Source organism: Bidens hawaiensis, unplaced genomic scaffold, assembly GCF_021521415.1.
Source record: "Bidens hawaiensis isolate Kalapana, Puna unplaced genomic scaffold, B.hawaiensis_p1.1 tig00001575_1, whole genome shotgun sequence".
Classification (NCBI taxonomy): Eukaryota; Viridiplantae; Streptophyta; class Magnoliopsida; order Asterales; family Asteraceae; genus Bidens; species Bidens hawaiensis.
Window position 1 is genome coordinate 2,206,473 of NW_027491088.1, and position 20,805 is coordinate 2,227,277.

Genomic DNA, 20,805 nt, shown 5'->3' on the forward strand with positions numbered 1-20,805 from the left:
TTCAATTGGTTCTGCGATGAAAGTGGAATTATTCGGCATTTAACCGCCCCGTACACACCGCAACAAAATGGCGTGGTAGAAAGTCAAAACATAACTTTAATGGGGATGGTGCAGAGTATTCTAAAAGCAATGCAGGTACCAAATTATATGTGGGGAGAAGCGGTCCGACATTCAACCTTTTTAATCAATCGGGTCCCAACCCGGGCCTTGGTTGATCAAACTCCATATGAACGGTTCAAGAAAAAGAAACCGATTATTGAACACGTTCGAGTATTTGGGTGCATGGCGTATGCTAAAGTTGATAGTGTACATCTAAAGAAACTTGATGATAGGTCAAGACAGCTCGTTTATCTCGGGTCGGAGACTGGTTCAAAAGCATACCGTCTCTTCGATCCGAACACCCGGAAAATTGTTGTTAGTCGAGACGTTGTGTTTGACGAAAACAAAGGGTGGAATTGGGTAAAGAAAGTCGAGAAGAATGACTACGAGCCGGGTATGTTTCTATTGTTTTGGGGGGGGGGGGGTTTGACAATGGAACTGGTCAAATCGAACCCACTATTGAAGAAACGTCTGGAAGCAACCCGGGTAGCCCAAGCTCTGAACCTGCATCGTCGGTTCAACCCGAGTCCAACGACTCAGCCGAACCAAGTCATATAGGGCCTAATTCCTAAACCCGCTCTCAAGTTCAGTCGACGAGTAATGGGTCACAGGTTCATTCAGGTGATAATGAGGCCCAAACGGGTCTAAGACGCTCAACCCGAGTCTCGATTTTACCAAGAAGATTACAAGATTATGTGTTGCATGTTGACTCTGACTATGAGCAATTGCTTCTCACTGCAAGTGGTGAACCGAGTAGCTATTTTGAGGCTAAGTCGAATCAAGAATGGGTTCGTGCTATGAATACCGAGATCGATTCGATAAACAAGAATAAAACATGGAGGTTAGTTGAACTTCCAAAGGGTGCAAAATGTATCGGGTTGAAGTGGGTTTCTAAATCAAACGAAATGCGGATGGAACGATAAATAAGTACAAAGCTCGGTTGGTTGCAAAGGGTTACGTGCAACAACCCGGGATTGACTTTGATGATGTTTTCGCTCCGGTAGCCCGAATCGAGACCGTTCGGCTGCTAATCGCATTGGCTACATCTAACGGGTGGGAAATCCACCATCTTGATGTAAAAACGGCATTTCTACATGGTGAATTGAAAGAAGTTGTGTTCGTTTCTCAACCCGAAGGATACGAGAAAAAAGGCGAGGAGGCAAAAGTTTACAAGTTGTCAAAGGCCTTGTACAGGTTAAGGCAAGCTCCCCGAGCTTGGAACACAAAGCTCGATAACATCCTACGAGACATGAAGTTTCAAAAATGTTCCAATGAACAATCGGTTTACCGAAAGACGGATGGGAAACATTTTTTGATCGTTGCCATGTATGTGGATGATTTATTTGTGACAGGTACAAGCTCGAGTATAATTTTCGATTCCAAAAAGGGTATGGCGACCAAGTTTGAGATGTCGGATCTCGGGAAGTTGACCTACTATCTCGGAATCAAAGTAGTCCAACAAAAGGACGGGATAGTAATTACACAAGAAGGATACGCCAAAAGGATTCTAAAGGAGACCGGTATGCAAAACTGTAATCCGTCTCAAGTCCCGATGGATCATGGTGTGAAATACTCAAAAACCGAGAATGAAGTCGAACTCGATGCAACCGAGTATCGAAAGGTAGTGGGTTGCTTACGGTATTTATTACACACTCGTCCGGATATGACGTACTCTGTTGGTATTGTTAGTCGATATATGCAAAGCCCACGAGAATCTCATGGTATGACAATACGGCACCTATTGAGATATTTGAAGAAAACGACGAGTTACGGGATCAAGTACGGGAAGAACGGGTCCAAAAGACTTGTAGGCTATAATGATAGTAGTCACAACATAGATGAGGATGATGGTAGAAGTACCACGGGGCACGTGTTTTATTACGGGCAATCTCCAATTACATGGTGCTCACAAAAGCAAGCGACAGTTGCACTCTCATCGTGTGAAGCCGAGTACATGGCGGCTTCAGCAGCCGCATGTCAAGCTGTATGGCTTCGAGAGTTGTTGAGCGAGTTGACTGGAGAAGCGTTGCAGAAAGTTGTGTTGAAAGTTGATAACACGTCTGCAATAGCCCTTGTGAAAAATTCGTTTTTTCACAACCGAACAAAGCATATAAAGTCTCGCTTTCATTTTATCCGAGATTGCTACAACGACGGCGAGGTCGATGTTGAGCACATTAGCGGGAAAGAGCAACGGGCTGATATCCTCACTAAAGCACTCGCAAGAATCAAGTTCACAGAGATGCGCGAGTTACTTCGAATTGAAGACCTTTCTAATCCGAATCAGAAATTAGGGGGGTGAATGTTGGATTAATTTCTATTCTGGGTCGCAAGTCGGTGAACCAGGCCTAAGAGGTTTTAACAAGTCGGTTAAAGTCTAAGGGGTATTATGAAACATTCCATATGCTTGGTGGCCAAGTTCACCTTGTTGGCCAAGTTGACCTTGTTGCCCAAGTTCACCTTGGTGGCCAAGTTGAGTGGTAACCACATATTATGCTTGGTGACCAAGTTGGGTTACTAGTATAAATAGATGTAGAAAGTTAGTGTTAGATATAACAACACAACAATCACCACCATCACTACCAAAGTTATTGTAATCAGTTTTTTGAGTTATATTTTCTGGTTATAATATAAGTCGGTTATTTATAAGTTGTGCGTTAATTATCGTTTATCATTCTTGAATCTCTAGTCTAAAAGGTTAAACATGCTAAACCAAATTGTTTTTTATTAGTTCGGCATGTCTAGTAAATTGAAATCTAACTTATTTGGTTGTAAAACTGTCAATCGCTTTATTGATTTTATAAGTTAAAGGTTAAAGATGTTGACACCACTCAAAATGCTAAAATAATAAGGTTTTAGGTTATCATATTTGATTTGGTTATGTTGTGCTAGGGTTGACCTATTAATCTTGTTAATTAACACGGGTGTGCTTCAGTAAACATGTTTAACCCGACCCATCAACCCGTTTAAAATCAGAACATAAAATATACTTCATAAGATCTACCCGCTAACCAGTCTGCGTCCCCTTTAACACAATTTATTACTACCTCTTCACAATCCCAACCCATTTACGATATGTGTAACTTGTCTGGAACTTATATCTATATCCCCCGCCTAGTTAACGTATTTGACTCATTTAGATGAATGAATTACTAGTGTCATGTTCAGGTCACACAAATATAAACATGTCCAGTTTATAATTCTATTATTATTAATCTTGGATCTGGTTTATTGTTTCATGGGGTTTTCCTCTAGTAGATTGCTCGTACCGCTCCCTATAAATTGGTTGCGGCTCCTTGTTCTAGAAAATAAGGCTCTAACAATGTAGTCTGATCATGTTATGTTTTCGTATTCCAGTCAGTTTTATCCGATAATTATGTTTCTCTCAGACCAATTAAGTTCGAATTCTTATTTTCTAAGTATTGTAATGTTTTATTTCAACAAATCGATCTTTCTGACAATATACTTGTCATGCCACAGTATCTTTGGATTAGTCAAATCCTGTTGCTAGTTGACATATGATGATTAGGAGTATATATATATATATATTATGTGACCAGTGACCCAAAGCGTCTCCATTTAACAGGTCCACAATAACAGCTACAGGGAATTCTTGGACAATACTTTTCCACCAAACAAACGTGTGATACGATACGGACATAAAGACTTTTAGCTACGGAAGTACCATTATAAATTAATAAGACATATATGATCAACATATAGAATTAATATATACATCACCTTTTGAGATACATATATAGTTATCCACGAAAAGAAAAGATGCATAATGTTTGTACTAATTATTACCTGATTCTTTCTTTGGCTGCTTTCTCATTACCATGTTTTCTTCTTCTGCAAGCAACCCTAGCAAGCGGTAGCTTGACTACCACGCCAAAAGCCCGAAATGAAACTGGAATTGGTGCCATTCTTGACCTAACGTCTAGGCCCGGCAAAGAGGCTAAAGTGGCGTTCGAGTTAGCAATTCACGATCTCAACATCAAAACCGATCAACAGTTGGTTTTATATCTTAAAAACTCTCCAAACAAGCCTGTTCGTGCGGCTGTTGCAGGTAAACAATTCTCTTCTGGTGCTACCATGATACCGGGCGGTTAATAGAAAAATATGGCTCTCATTTAATTTGTTCGGATATTTTTTTAACTTTTTAACTATTAAAACTGTAAAGGCTAAATGGTATTTGTGCTTAATTGTTTAGAATGGTTAATGAATATTTGGGTTTAATGATTAATAGGTTTAGTTTGAATTTTGAAAAGAGCTTACTTGTTTAATTGTATAATATGAGCTTAATTGACATACATTTGTTAAAATTAATTTATAATAGGTTTATAAATCTTAAATATTTATTTCTCGATGGTCGGCGTCAAAATTTTATTGGGTTGGTTTAAAATTCTCAATTAGTTTAAAATTTTCTTAAGGATCGCTCAGGATTAGATTACATATATACTACAAAAAGAAATAATAAAAAATAAAAAAATCCAATCCTACCTAGGAAATTCCATAAATAACATAGCTATTGGTAGAGTTTAAGGAGGATGAATCATGGAAAAACCTTTTCTCTAATCCTAGAGATAGAAAAACTGCTTTTAGAAAGCCACCTAATACCAATAACAAATGATAGAGACAAACAACAATAAAATAAACAAAGAGAGTAATCATAACCAATAATAAGAGAAGTGGTGGAAAAGTAACATAGTTCTTATAGATACATGTACTTATATCATCATAAAACCACATATACACATAGATACATAAAAGACAATCGAATGCAAAGTCCACCTGGAGTGTAAGAAAATCTAAACCTCTAAAACAAAACCAACACATATTTGTAATCTATCTTATCTTAAAAAGTTCTTAACCTTAATCTTACATGTCCATGAATCCTTATCCTAAACAATGTCCACAAAGAGGTAACTCTAGCAAATTTTGTCAATTCCACTCATCCCAAGTAATTTTGGGCCTGTAAAAATGAGTGCCTTTTATACAACATGCACCTTAGGTAAGTAAAAGCGACGACCACTGTGCCAAAGATGTCTCGCGCCTCAGACGCACTTTTTAAAACCAATTATATAACTTTAACTAGCGATGTCCTTCTCAATACTCAGATCATGTGAATCTCCCTCCCTTTATCTTATCCGATATACTAACCACGTCTAACTTTTTCTTAATAATCTCGATCATTATCATGTCTAACCTTGTATGCCCACACATCCACTTAACATCCTCTTCTTCGCTATCTTCATATGCAGCAAAAGAACTTATTGATGAGCACAAAGTGAAAGCCATTTTGGGAGGACATACATGGGAAGAAGCATCAACCATAGCCGAGGTTATCGGTGACACTAAACCTGATCATGGCATGCCCGTCTTTCTATCCCTAACTGATGCGATTCCACCACAAACAACCGATCAATGGGCATTTTTCATTCAAGCAGTTCCCACACAATCCACACAGATGAATGCAGTGGCTGCCATTTTACACTCAATGGACATACACCAAGTCACTCTCATATATGAAACCTCATCATCAGCATCAATCATTTCTCATCTCACTCAGGCACTTCGTGAAACAGGTTCCGAGCTAACCAATATTTTACCCCTCACATGTACTTCATGTTCCTTATATGAAGAGCTTGAGGTTGTGAAGAGGCAGCAACGTAAGGCATTTGTGATTCATACGTCTATCGAGCTTGGGGTGAGGTTGTTTCAGACAGCCAAGAAGATGGACATGATCGGAGATGGGTACATATGGATCGCAACTAATGGACTAACGGATTATTTCCATTCCGTTAATTCCACCATCATTTCTTCACTAAAAGGTATGGTTGGAGTCAAAAGTTACTTCCCAGAAAACAACCCAGAGTTTTTACATTTCAGGAAAAGATTTAGGCATAAGTTCCATTCCGATTACCCGGAAGAAGAGCAAGAGGATCCAGGGGTTTTCGCGGTGCAAGGATATAATGTCATGAAAATGTTGGAAACATCCGATGAAGTTAAACCAATTATGGGGAATACGGTAGAGATTGTTAACGTGAATGGGAAGGGATATCACAGTGTGTACTGGACAGAAGGATTGGGGTTTTCGGAGACGGTTCAAAATGAGATCAATGAAGGAACTAATTACACCCATTCAATTGATAATATTGGACAGGTTCTGTGGCCGGCACAACCATGGTATGCCACTAGAAGTCGCCGAAATCTGCTTGAAAGTTCAGGGAAAAAGTTAAAGGTCGGCATTCCTGGTCAATCTTTATTTAAGCAATTCGTGCAGGTGGATCATGAAACCGGTAACGTAGGTGGGTTCGTAATTGAGGTGTTCGATGAAATGATGAGAAAAATGAATCTATCATATGAACGAATTCCGTTTAATGGTTCATATGATGACTTGATCAAAGAAATACATTTAAAGGTCATATATTTTCACAATCCAACACTCATAAAATTAATAAAATCTTTAAATTGAGATACATATATATGTTAACTTTTATTTTTATTGTGTAGCAGCATTTCGATGCTGTAGCCGGTGATGTAACAATCCTATCGGAAATACATGAATTTGCAGATTTCACACAGCCTTACACCGAGTCGGGTTTGGAGATGATTGTACCAGTTAAATCTAGATTGTCAAACCAGCCATGGTTGTTCTTGAAGCCTTTCACTGCAAAAATGTGGTTGATAACTGCGGCAATTACTATGTACAATGGGTTTATTATTTGGTTAATTGAGAGAAACCACAATAAAGATCTTCAAGGCTCCATCATAACCCAAATAGGAATCATCCTTTGGCTTGCATTCTCCACACTCTTCACTTTGCGTGGTAACTTACACTAACTCGTAGTATTAAGCTCTTAATATGTTTTCGAAAGCGAGAACCCGTTACTTGTAAAACTCATGGGACTCTAATATCTTACTAACCAATGAAGCAGGATAAAACGCATTTTGTGCTGGCAGGAGACCCTTAAGGGTTTAAAGACACCAAGCTGACACTTTTGGCTCATTTAGATATGAATGGGTCAACTATAATGTTGGCTTTGTCTCAAATGGTCAAATATGGGAAATGTGTTAATAGGTCCACTAAATCAACATGTTGAAAGTCTTAAAGATAACCAAAAAAAATGAACAAGATATTATTTTTTAAAGTTATTATTGTTGCAATATTTTTTTTTTCTCTTTAAAAACAAAATTTTCCACTTTTATCTTCAAGGATTTAAATCCCAACCTCACATTTGTGGGGATATTCTTTTTGAAATCACAATGAAAGCATTAATTGTTTATTTTGAAATACAGTTAAAAAGAAATGGACAAAAAGATGTTTGCACGTCAACTCGACTAGATCTATACTAATAATCACTAGATCCCACTTTGATATGTTAACCACTTGACTAACCCATGATGGTAAACGGAATGAGTTGAGCTCGAGCTCACCCGGACTTGAGCTTCGCTTATTTAACTTAGAGAACTAGGCTCGTTTTAAGCTCTATTCCTAAAACTTGAGCTTGGTTCGGGCTTAGCTTGTTTACTGTTTATTTATCCGTTCATTAATTTATGTATTTATATTTATAATTATAAATTTTATATATAACCTAAATTATTAAGTTATCGTTATCGTAATTTTAAATATAATAATAGCTAGATATATAAACAATAGAGTAGCTTGTTTACGGTCACGAGTCTACTTGAGCAACTCTTTTATTAAACAAGTTTTACTTTTTATGCTTGATCTCAGGCTAAAGCTTATTTTGACTCGCCTTGTTTCAAGCTTTTAGCGAGCCTGTTTTTGTAGCTCATGAGCAACTTAGTTCTTTTTCAGTACCCGGTGCCAACTTTAGTGCTATCTTTGCTAGCTTGCCCTTTTATCTATGATCTTTTTCTTTGACAGGTGATAAGATGCATAGTAATTTGTCAAGAATGGCGGTGGTCATGTGGTTATTTGTGGCACTAATCATCACACAAAGTTACACAGCTAGCTTGGCGAGTATGCTCACAGCTCAAAGGCTTGAGCCCACGATAACGAGCGTTGATATGCTTAGAAACATGAACGCAACAGTGGGCTACTGCAATGGATCGTTTATAAATAGATATTTGAACGAAGTTTTAAGGTTTGATAATTATAGTATCAACAGCTATAACTCGACCCATGGATACGCCGAGGCCCTTAATAGTGGTGAAATCAAGGCCATATTTCTTGAAGTTCCTGCAGCTAAAGTCTTTCTAGCTCAGTACTGCAAGAGTTTTATCAAAACAGGAGAGACATTTAAAGTTGGAGGCTTCGGATTTGTAAGTCCTCGTGTTTTTATTTTCTCATAATTCATATATAATTATCCAAAATTTGGAATAAATGTTATATGAATTAGCATCCATTAAAAAAATAAAGAGTTAGTTTCATAGGGTCTATAGTTAATAGATATTCTAACACGGTGTTGTATAATTTATGCAGGCATTTTATAAGGGGTTTCCGCAACTTTCACAAGCCAACAAGGCACTAATGGATGTATCAGAAAGTGGGACACTCAAAGCACTCGAGGTAAAACATCTAATTCCGAGGAGTGTGTGGATGAAGAATCTTCACCTGATGAAGCCGGGAAGCTTAATCTCCAAAGCTTTTGGGTACTGTTTGTGTTAACTGGAGGGACATCCACGATCGCTCTTGCCATCTACATCATCATAAGCATCAGTGAATTTAAAAAGTCAAAACTAGAAGATACAAACTTAATATCAGCATTTATTAAAGATTGGCGACGTCTCATTCGACGATCATCTAGCATAGTTTTGCCAGTGTAGAAAACGCTAGGCACACTCAAAACATTCATCAGTTAGATAACAGAGAAGACGATTCATAAGTCATTAGAAGTAATTAAAGCTCCCATAGATAAAACGTTCATAATTTAATGGTATAGGAACAACAGCAACACAGTTTGTTTTTCTTGTAAATCATATTATGTACAAAGATGTTTTAATTAATTGTAAATCAGCTTACCCTTAGTTTCATTGCTTGTGAAATAATATCGTGTTGCGTATCTTTTGTAGTCGTATAACTGGTAATCTAGAATCACCATTCACCAATCTGACCCATTACACCTAATAGTTAAACGTGTCTACATAATTATCGATGGTTAAGAAGATATTTGAAATTTGATTTAGTAAGAGGCAGCATGTTGGGTCTTGAATATTTCATCATCGAAAATGACACAAGTAGACATATATAATTATATATATTATGGCTTGTAAAATAAGAATTGTTCACGACTTTGAATGAGTAATAAGACTGACCTTGATGTCTTTGAATTTTAAATTACCATTGACCATATATATCGTTACAGAATTCAAGTTTCGTGTTTTAAATAACACAGAATCAATAGTCGGATTAGACAAAAAGTTTCTGCAAAGAAAGATGAGTTATTTTCTATGAAATTCGAAGTGTTAATTCAATGTTAAAATAAGACCGGATATTTTTTTATATAGGGCTGAACTATCGCAATGCTTGTTGGTTAACAGACAGTAATAACTTAACTAATTTACGGTCAACATTTGGTTGGAACGCCATTGGTAACTTGTTGCTACCAAAGTAGGAACTCAAATATTGAAGTAGAATATTAGGGAGGTTTGAATAAAAGAAACATAAAAAATAGTTAGTAATACTAATGAAGATTAAGACCTATAAATTGATATTTTTCAGGAAATTATATATTTGACTGTTATTGTTAAATATTGACAACCAAGTAATAAATAATCGATTAAATTATCGCGCTTAATGGTTTACTCGTTTTTATAATCAAATGATAACTAAATTTTGCTATATTGAGGAAAATTCTAAAAATTGGAGCTCCATATGACAAATTCGAACCACAGGGTTGGGGTAAACCGTTTATGTGCCTAGTAATTGTAAACCGGCCCATTTTAAGTTTTTCGTTTTTACCTAGTCCACTTGTTTCAATTTGCCTGGTTGGTTCTTTTATAAGTATGTTAACTTTTGAATAAATCCGGATCGTAGGGTATAATAAACATGGTGGTGTATGTAATAGAACATAAATATTACTTTTTTCCCTTCTAATAAGTTATTTTCCGATCTTTACAGACGTCTACGGATTTTAAAGTCAAATGGTATAGCATAGTTGTAAATTGTGAAAATTAAAGAAGAAAAACAATGAAAAAAAAATGGTTGCTAGTATGTTTTAAGTTTTTTGCAAGCCACATACATACATGTTCAAAGGGGATCTCAAAAAAAAAAGAAAGTAAAGAGGTATCCCAAAAGAAAATTTGGACACATGGGCATCCTAATATATATACTTAGAGATGTCTAGTACATAAAATGGACAAGAAAAAAAATTACACTAATTTTACATTTCGTCAATAAAATTGAAAGGTAGCCCGAGCTACCTTTAAGCCCTAAGGAGATCTGCCATTGGTCCATAGTCCACCGTTGAGTGGAAGACAAGATTTGATAAACCCAAGTGCCTATACGAATATGCCTTACTTAGTATTATTTAATGTATTAAAGATTACTACTTGGTATCAGGTCGGTTTCATCAATAATTCGCATGTTCATTTATAGACTCCATTATATTCAACGGGGTAATTATGGTCCGGAAAATAATAAACGGAGCGTGAGGATGAATTTAGTCTCGTGTATTATTGGATCAAGTTTTCGAGGTCTTCGTAAGTGGTTACCTAGATTAATGAATCAAGTATCGTAGGTTGTATCCAAGTAAAATATAATGCTGCTAGCAATGTTGATGAAGAAGATGATCAGAACTTGATTAAAACCAATTTCTTTTTTAAATAATTCTATAATCATAATTAATATAGTAGCTATCTATAAATTTCAAAATTCATTTTTTTCCCATCAACTGAACTCATTTTTAGATATTTTCGCCCTTTGCTTCAATTTTAGTACTAGTACTACCTCAAGGCTATAGTTGCCCTGCCCATAGGGCTCGGTAAAGAAAGATAACCAAACACGGCCTATTCATGTTTCTCCGTTAAGTTAATATCGAACAAGTGAACGATTTATGAAAAGCTAACCAACCGAAGTTTCTTGTTCATGTTCATTCCTTTAGAAATGAGATTGTTAGTGAATGGTTCATGAACACAAAAATTGTTTTATTTGTTTTGGCCAACCGAGAATGGCCCATGCCAACGGTTGAGTCCGGCTACCATATTTGTGATGGTGTTTTCAAAACATTCATATCCATATATATAATCGGCGTAATAACACTCATGAATATTTTTGTTTTATAGTCAATAGTATTTCTTAAATATATATAATAAGATTAGAAAAGTCATTAAAAATATTAAAAACCTTTAATGAGCAAACACAAAGTACAAACAAACATCAGTGAATATAGATGCACGTAAATGGACACATTATCGAACGTTTACAAGCACAATATATTGAACGAGCAAGGTCTTTGTTCGTGTTCATTCGTTTAGTTAATTGAACGAAATCCCTTGTTCATGTTTCTTCATTTATTAAATAAACAAACCATAAAGGAACTTCCAACCGAACAATTCATGAACAGTTTGCTGAACGTTCGGTTTGTTACAGCCCTCTAAAGCCCAGACTTTAAGCATTAGCTTTTGGGCTTTATGCTTGACAATTTGGATTGGGCTTATCCTTTGGACAAATTAATAAAATATTTTTAGGATATGTAAATTTGCTACACCCTCTGAGGACTATGATGACAAAGGGTCTGGTTTGCAACTTTGCATCGTATATTCATCTTGGGCCAGGAATAAAAACTCTCATCTTAACTTTGCATTCATGCATTGTATACACATACGCATATATAGTCAAATCATTCCTTGATCACGTATAATGATAATATTCCAAAAAAAGATTATAGACCATGCCGACAAAATTGATAACTCAAGACAAAAATGTCAATATCTAATCTAGAAGACGAGCAACAATTAAAACTCATAACCCCACCTATTAACTTCTTGGAAAACTCATAACCCCACCTATTAACTTCTTGGAAAACTCCAATATCCAATCTAGAACTACCAATTTGGATTGTAATAACCAACTTTGTGGATGATGTTGGGCCACAAGATAACCTGAAACATTCATGTTTGTGTTCAAAGATAATACAGTATTGTTTTTCAACTGGCCTGTCATGAATTACAAAAATACACATACACTTTTACCTGAATCATACTCATAATCTAAACAGTTAATGCGGAAAATTATCGGATATCGGTAAAGGACCGATATATGAGATATCGGTTATCGCAGTGAGATATCAGTGAGATATCGGTAATTTAATATCATGTAAAATTCATATATATATATATATAGCAATTTTAACATTAATAACTTAGTATAGTCTCCTACCATTAACAAATTAACCTTTTGCAAATTGAAAAACACTAACAATCGTAGCAAGTAAGAATTGATTAAGACTTAAAATACTAACATTGAACACTAAAAGTTGTTAATTAAGACTTAAAACACTGATATCGGGAATATTGGTGATATATCGGTCAAATATTAGTCCAATATCGGTCAAATATCGTTGTTATTATCAGTACTAATATTCTGAACCGATATTCTTATTTATATATCGCCAAGGACCGATAACCAATATATCACTGATATATCGGTGATATCGACTGCATAGCTCATAATTAAACATTTTCTAATTTTTATAATTTGTCTTTGTCCTTGGTAAGAGAGTAATATATGTATATACTCTTTTTAGTTTTATAATTTTAATTTTCTTTACTAATAAAATTATATAAAAACTAGACGATTGAAATGTAATTGTGAATCCCAAACTAATAGGTATACCCAATGGGTAATGACTAATCAGGGTACTAAACAGGTATGTGATACGGTTTTATAATTGAATATGAGACTTGGATTACATATACCCACCCCATGCCATTCCTAGTCCAAATGGTTAAAGTTGCTAAACTAAGCCATGTTTCATTCGTTCGGCCTTACCATTTAATCGAAATCTAATTTGTTTGGCCATAAAATTGTTAAACCAAGCTTTACAAATTTTACACCACCCCGAACGTGTCATGGAAATAATCAGGCCGGGGTTATCACAATAATTTGTTTATTACGTGTTGTATTTGACGTGTTAAATTTCAGTTAAAATGGGTGTATTTACGTTGGCATGTTTAACCCTACCGTCAATCTGTTTAAAATTAGAATAAAAAAGTATATGTTACAAGGTTTACCCGCCAACTTGTTTACGTTCCATCTAACATTCGCTGCATCCTGTTTACAACCCTAGCCCATTTATGACCCATTTTACATGTTAAACAACTTATTTATAATACCCCGCCCCATTAACACCCATCAACCCATTTGATCCATTTAAATAAATATATTGCACATGTCGTGTTCATGTTATACGATTTAAAACATTTCTGCACTATGGTGATATTTTTGACACACGAATAAATAAACTAGCTAGTTATGTTCGGGTTAATCAATTCTACCCGGCTACAAACCAGATATCTTAAGGTATTAATATAAAACCGTTTTTTAGACTTGACTAGTCCGATCCTGTGGCAAGTTGATATTTGACAATTTGAACGATTAAAGCTTGAGAAATCAAAACTTGCAATTTGAAATTGCGAAATTCACATTTATGACGTTCGTAATCCATATGGTGACCGAAGCAGGGAATTTATTGGGCCATACTTTTCCACCAAACGTGTGATATAGTATTAAGGACTTATGGACTTTTACTACGGAAATATTATTATAAATATCATGATCATAAACAAATAAATAGAAATAGAATATACATTAGCTTTTGAGACACATAGGAATCCACAAAAAGTAGAATCTAAAAAGATGCATAACGTTAACTACCTGATTCTTTCTTTGTTTGCTTTCTCATTACCATGTTTTCTTCTTCTGCAAGCAACCCTGGCAACAGGAAGCTTGACTACCTGTTTAAAAGCCGGAAATGAATATGGCGTTGGTGTCATTCTTGACCAAACGTCTAGGCCGGGAAAAGAGGCCAAAGTGGCAATCGAGCTAGCAATTCAAGAATTCAACATGAAGGCGAATCAATCTTTGGTTTTATACCTTAAGAACTCTAGAAACAAGCCTGTTCATGCAACTCTTGCAGGTAAACAATTCACTTCTTTTACTAACTTTTCAGAATAAAAAGCTAGCAAATTTACAGTAAATTTACGAGCAAACAAACGTACTCTGTAAAATATCTCTTACACCATGGGTTTTGGTCATGCGCGAACTTCATTTGGAAATTGTCACAGTGTCACGTCATTTCCACAAAGAACCATATATGTTAGGCGTGGTTCCAGTTACCACACGTGTGGAAATAGACATGTCATTTAAAAAAACACTATAACTATAGTCGTTTAAAAACGTTTATGAGACAAAAAAACTGTGAAATAGTTTAAAGCGATATACGAGACAAAATTGTGGTATAGTTTAAAGAAAATAAAAATAAATGTAACTATTATTTAAGGGTTAAAGCCTTATATACCTAAGGATGGCAATGGGCAAGTAATGGTGATCCCAATCCAATACTTGCCACTCGGTTTAAAATCGTATTCTATACCCGGCCAAATACCCATCACATATCGGTCAAACATGCATGGGGTATAGGATATACCCGTTACATATTTTATAATTTTAACAACTATAATAAATTATAATATAGCTAATTTTATTCATATTGTAATCATTATAAAAAGCTTAAATGTCTGAAATAAGTAAATTTTTTTATGATATATAAATCTCATAAGACAAGTTAATACTTTATATATATTTAAATAAAAACTAGCTCTTATTTTGCTACAATATTACAACAAAATAGTAACAAATTTTTTTGTTGTTGGAAATTTGTTGCTAAGTTTTTAACAAAATTTCAAAAAAAAAAAATACATTTATCAATTATGCTAATTATTTTTGTTGGGAAACGTTATAAATATAATTATTTGTGTTATTAATAGTATTATATTTTAGTTGGAAAGTTGTAGCAATTTAGAAAATAAATAAATATATATATATATATATATATATATATATGATTTTTTAGGAACTTCAACAACATACTTTTGTAGCAATTTTATATAGCAATTTTATAGAAAAGTTTGTTGGAAATTGGATGAAAATGATTTTTCAAGTATTTGTTTTTCACACAAATTTTTATAGGAAAATGAGTTTTACACAAATATCAACAGCACCACTAGAAAATACTCATTTTCTAGTAATGTAGCATGCTATTGGTTGAATTTAGGGATGGTGAGATGGGATAAACCTTTCTTTCATTTCGGAAGATAGAGAGACCACTCGTCCGATACCTCTAAGGTATATAGAACTCGTAGTAATTAATGGCTTTTTTATAGTACACCATGCATTATAGTAAACTATTGGCAGTAAAGAACTTGAAAGTGGTTATTCAGAATCAAAGGTCTTTAACCATATGCTAAAGTTTGATTTTTAACTGATTTATGGGAGTTGAAGTTTCCAACACCGAAGATACCACCCTGGTGTAACACATTTTTGTCTTGTAGCTGGTAGCTGTTGAATTGAAGTGTTTATATGAATTCACCTTGATAGTAATTGCTATTCTAACTATCAAGGTGAACTTTAGTCACTATTTTAGATTGTGACAAACCCAAAACCTTTAGAAAATGAATGTACCTAAAGTTTTGATGATGTAAACATGCAGCAAAAGAACTTATTGACGAACACAAAGTGAAAGCCATTTTGGGAGCTCATACATGGGAAGAAGCATCTGCCATAGCCGAGGTTATCGCTGACACTAAACCTGATCATGACATACCCGTCTTTCTTTCCTTAGCCGGGACGATTCCACCACAAGCAACCGATCAATGGCCATTTTTCATTCAAGCAGTTCCCACACAATCCACACAGATGAATGCAGTGGTTGCCATTTTACACTCAATAGGCATAGGCCAAGTGACTCTCATATATGAAACCTCATCATCCGCATCAACCATTTCTCATTTCATTCAGGTATTTCGCCAAACAGGTTCTGAGCTTACCCATGTTTTACCCCTCACATCTACTTCGAGTTCTTTAGACGAAGAGCTTGAGGTTGTCAAGAGACAACAACGTAAGGTGTTTCTGATTCATACATCTTTTGAGCTTGGAGTGAGATTGTTTCAGACGGCAAAGAAGATGAACATGACCGGAGATGGGTATCTATGGATCGCAACTAATGGAATAACGGATTACTTCCATTCCGTTAATTCCAGCGTGATTTCTTCACTGAAAGGTATGGTGGGAGTCAAAAGTTACTTCCCAGAAAACACTTGGGAGTTTTCACATTTCAAAAAAAGATTTCGGCGAATGTTTCATTCCAATTACCCGGAAGAAGAGGAAGAGGAGCCTGGAGTCTTTGCCATGCAAGGATATAACGCCTTGAAAATGGTGGTAGAAAACTTCCATGAACCGAAACCAATTCTGGGGAATACGGTAGAGATTGTTAACGTGAATGGGAAGGGATATCATAGTGTGTACTGGACAGAAGGACTGGGGTTTTCGGAGACGGTTCAAAATGAGATCAATAGAGAAACTAGTTACACCCATTCGATCGATAATATTGGACATGTTCTCTGGCCGGCACAACCATGGTATGCTACTAGAAGTCGTCGGAATCTACTTGAAAGTTCTGGGAAAAAGTTGAGGGTTGGCGTTCCTGCTCATTCTTTGTTTAATCAATTCGTGCATGTATATAATGATGACGAAAAAAATAGTGAAACTGTCATCAAGGGTTTCGTAGTCGAGGTGTTTGAAGCAATGATGCTAAAAATGAATCTATTGCGTGATCGTGACTATGATCTAATTCCCTTTTACGACCGTTCGTATGATGCCTTGATGAGAGCAATAGATTCAGAGGTCAGATATTTCTTCTTCTTATTGTCATACCATCTACAAAATCAAATCCATAAATTAAAATATTCTCCTCCATAAGATATTAATTTTTATTTTAAAAGATTCTTTTTTAGGAAAACTAAGGGCTCAAAAACACTTAATTAAAAAGCAATAAATATATATATATATATATATATATATATAACAATAAAAAAAATTCTTAAATAAGAAAAAGACAAAGAAAATAACTAAAATGGCTCATTTGACCAATAGATCTGTTGGTCGACAGAGTAGATATGAATGTTCGACAAAATATGTGTGAAGGCTCTGCGGAATAGATACGTTTGCGGACCGTAAATTAAACCGTCGGACCGACTGTTTAATAAATGGTCGACGTCAAAACTAAACAGTCGGTTTTTATGTCGGATATCAACTCTATTATGGTGGATCCTTTTGTTTAGAAAGGGCTATTTAGGATATTATTTAGTTTGAAGGGATAGTCTAGGAATTTGTGTGGTCAAATAGAACATTTTGATCATTTTACATCATTTGAAAAATTGATTTCTCTATGAAATTCAAAAATCGTTTAATAACATATTCTATAACTAGTATTTAAATTTCTTTTATAAAACGTTTTTTAAAAAACCCATATCAGTTTGACTTTTATCATCTGTTAACTCGGGTGCCTGAGATTAGTATCATATGGGGAAAGATGCCTTTCAAAAAAAAAAAGAAAAAAAATGGGGGAAAGATCAAAATATGTTGACCAAACCAATTGTTATTTAACCATTATATGTTATTGACAAGCGCTACACAAAACTATTTTGAAAAAAAATGTTAAAATCTTTTAAAAAAACTGTCTAAGAAGAGTTAAAGCAATTTTAGGAAATAAAATAAAATACGAAAAAAGGTTAATTAAAATATAAAAAATGCATTATAATTTTTTTAAATTAAAACGACGTTTTATAAAATCTATCAAAACTTAATAATTCAACTTGTATCTTTTAACTTGAGATTCATATATTTATTCATTTATTTATTTATTTATTTAAATTAGGAGCATGGTTTTGATGCTGTAGCCGGCGATGTAACTATTTTAGAGGAAAGGTATGAATTTGCAAATTTCACACAACCGTACACAGAATCAGGTTTGGAGATGATCGTACCTGTTAAACCCAGCATATCAAACGAATCATGGTTGTTCTTGAAGCCTTTCAGTACAACAATGTGGTTGATAACTGCATCAATTACTATTTACAATGGGTTTGTTATTTGGTTAATTGAGAGAAACCACAATAAAGATCTTCAAGGCACCATCATAACACAAATCGTAATCGTCATTTGGCTTGCATTTTCCACACTCTTCACTTTACGTGGTAACTTACTTACACACTTGTTTACATATGAATGGATAGATTCGAATAGTGTTTTGTCTGTAACGAGTTAAATAACAGATTTAGCCAAGGCCATTTCTTTTTGTAAAGATGAAATATGAAATAAAATTCGCCTGTGGGGTTTCACATTTCATACCTATAAAATTTGAATCTGGTGGGTAAAATGTGAAAGAGGGCAACACCTAGAAATGCTCATAGGGGTGGTATTTGGTGCCTCTGGGGCTCGAGCTGGTTTAATCTCAGCTCAGTTTGAACTTTTAGTGAGCCGATCTCGTGTAGCTCGTTTTCACCCAAAATGTCCGTAGTGCCAACTCTAATGCTGTCTTTGCTTGTCATTTTACAACCTTTTCTTACAGGTGATAAGATGCATAGTAATTTGTCTAGAATGTCGGTGGTGGTGTGGCTTTTTGTGGCACTAGTTATCACAGAGAGCTACACGGCTAGCTTGACAAGTATGCTCACGGCTCAAAGGCTTGAACCAACTATAACGAGCGTTGAGATGCTTAGAAACAGAAATGCAATTGTGGGTTATTGCAATGGATCATTTGTAGACAGATATTTGCAAAACGTTCTAGGGTTTACAAATATTACTACCCAGAGTTATAACTCAACCCATGAATACGCCGAGGCCCTTAATAGTCGTAAAATAGAGGCCATCTTTCTTGAAGTTCCTGCAGCCAAAGTCTTTCTAGCTCAGTACTGCAAGAGTTTTAAGAGAACCGGAGAGACATTCAAAGTTGGAGGCTTCGGATTTGTAAGTATTTTAGTTTCAACTTTAATCAAAAGTTATCCGAATTCTGAATTTTCAAATAAATGATATGTGACCTTTTCATTCATTAAAAATACAATTTGGGCTATCTTTGACCCGTTTGAGAAAAAGTATAATACATATATGGCCTAAACTGTTTCAGTTATAAGTGAATGGATTTCAATTATCACTTCTACAGAACCAGTTTAAAATTGGAACTTTAACTAATATCTAAAAGGGGCTGCTATACAAGCATCACCCCAATAGTGTACATAGTGTGTCTGTCACATCACTTGTTCATACCGGCCATATGATGGGGTGAAATGTTCATACGAGCTTTGTGGCTTTGTCATGGGTGATAACAGTCAATTCTTTGACACTAAAAAAATCCATCTTGCACATCATTTGGCCCTCTACAACTCGCACGACCATTTTCTCCCTGTCATACGACCTGCATGGCCATTTTCTCTATGTCATACAACTCGTTTAAACCGAAAAATTGTATGGCATGTCGGTGGTGTCTGGATAGTGTTTGTTTATCTATCCCCAGTTAAAATCGGACACCATGCATTGTAAATGATTTTTGTGCTTAAGTATGTTACTGGTTTCATTTATGCCAAATCCAAATACCAGTGTATCAATCAGTTTCATGTTTCATATATTGTAATATGACATGGATTAATTAATTTGCATAAGTAAAACTTAATCAACATTTGATGACCAATAAAATAGTTTCATATATATACGGGTCTATAGACATTCTAACATGTACCGTGATTTATAATTTATACAGGCATTTTCTAGGAGTTTTGAGCATCTTTCAAATGCCAACAAGGCATTAATGAATGTAGCGGAAAGTAAGAAACTCAAAGAACTTGAGGATAAATATTTTATTTCTGAGGAGTGTGTGGATGAAGAATCTTCACCTGATAAAGCCGGAAAGCTTAACTTTCACAGTTTTTGGGTACTATTTCTGTTAACCGGAGGTACATCAACCGTTGCTCTTGTCATCTACATCATCATAAGCATCAAAGAATTAAAAAATCAAAACTAGAAGATACAAACTTAATATCAGCATTTATTAAAGATTGGCGACATCTCATTCGACGACAATCTAGCATAGTTTTGCCGGGGTAGAAAACACTAGACACACTCGAAACGTACATCAGTTAGATATCACACAGATGATGATTCATAAGTCATTAAAAGTACATTAGAGCCCCCGTATATAGATATGAATATATGCTCATAAGTTTATTGTTTAGTAGCTACAACAGTATAATTTCTTTTTCTTGTTAAGAATATTATGTACACAGATATTTTGGTTAATAATAAATCACTAAACTATTAATTTCGTTGCTTATGAAATAGTTTTGTGTTTTGTATCTTTTACAGTCGTATAACTGATTATATATATAATCTAGAAATCTAGAATCATCAATCTGGACCATTAATTACATACACCCAATAGTTAAATATAACTGTTAATTATTTGTAGTTAAGAACAGAAATGATTTAGTCAGAGGCTCACCGAAAATGACATGAGTAGACATATAATATATAAGATAACTTGTAAAGTCATAGATATTTCAATAGTTTGAATAGTTAAATATAACTGTTAATTACACGTGCTCGGCTTTATAGTCGCCGGCCGCTTCTTGTTATCGACGCGATGGTTCAGTCGAACATCACACCCTATATCTAAACGACACAACTTG

General features: G+C 35.0%; 1 protein-coding gene and 1 pseudogene across 1 annotated transcript; both read left to right on the forward strand.

Annotated features, from left to right (window-relative positions):
- Positions 1-3,704: 3,704 nt before the first annotated feature.
- On the forward strand, positions 3,705-8,951 carry LOC143587691 (glutamate receptor 2.2-like; annotated as a pseudogene).
- A 3,996-nt stretch (positions 8,952-12,947) lies between these two features.
- On the forward strand, positions 12,948-20,256 carry LOC143586557 (glutamate receptor 2.2-like). Its single transcript, XM_077068084.1, has 7 exons — positions 12,948-14,233; positions 15,257-15,346; positions 15,770-16,992; positions 17,235-17,247; positions 18,003-18,321; positions 18,696-19,093; positions 19,881-20,256. The coding sequence occupies exons 1-7, from the start codon at positions 13,925-13,927 to the stop codon at positions 20,139-20,141; spliced, it is 2,613 nt and encodes an 870-aa protein (XP_076924199.1). The 5' UTR covers positions 12,948-13,924; the 3' UTR covers positions 20,142-20,256.
- Positions 20,257-20,805: the final 549 nt, after the last annotated feature.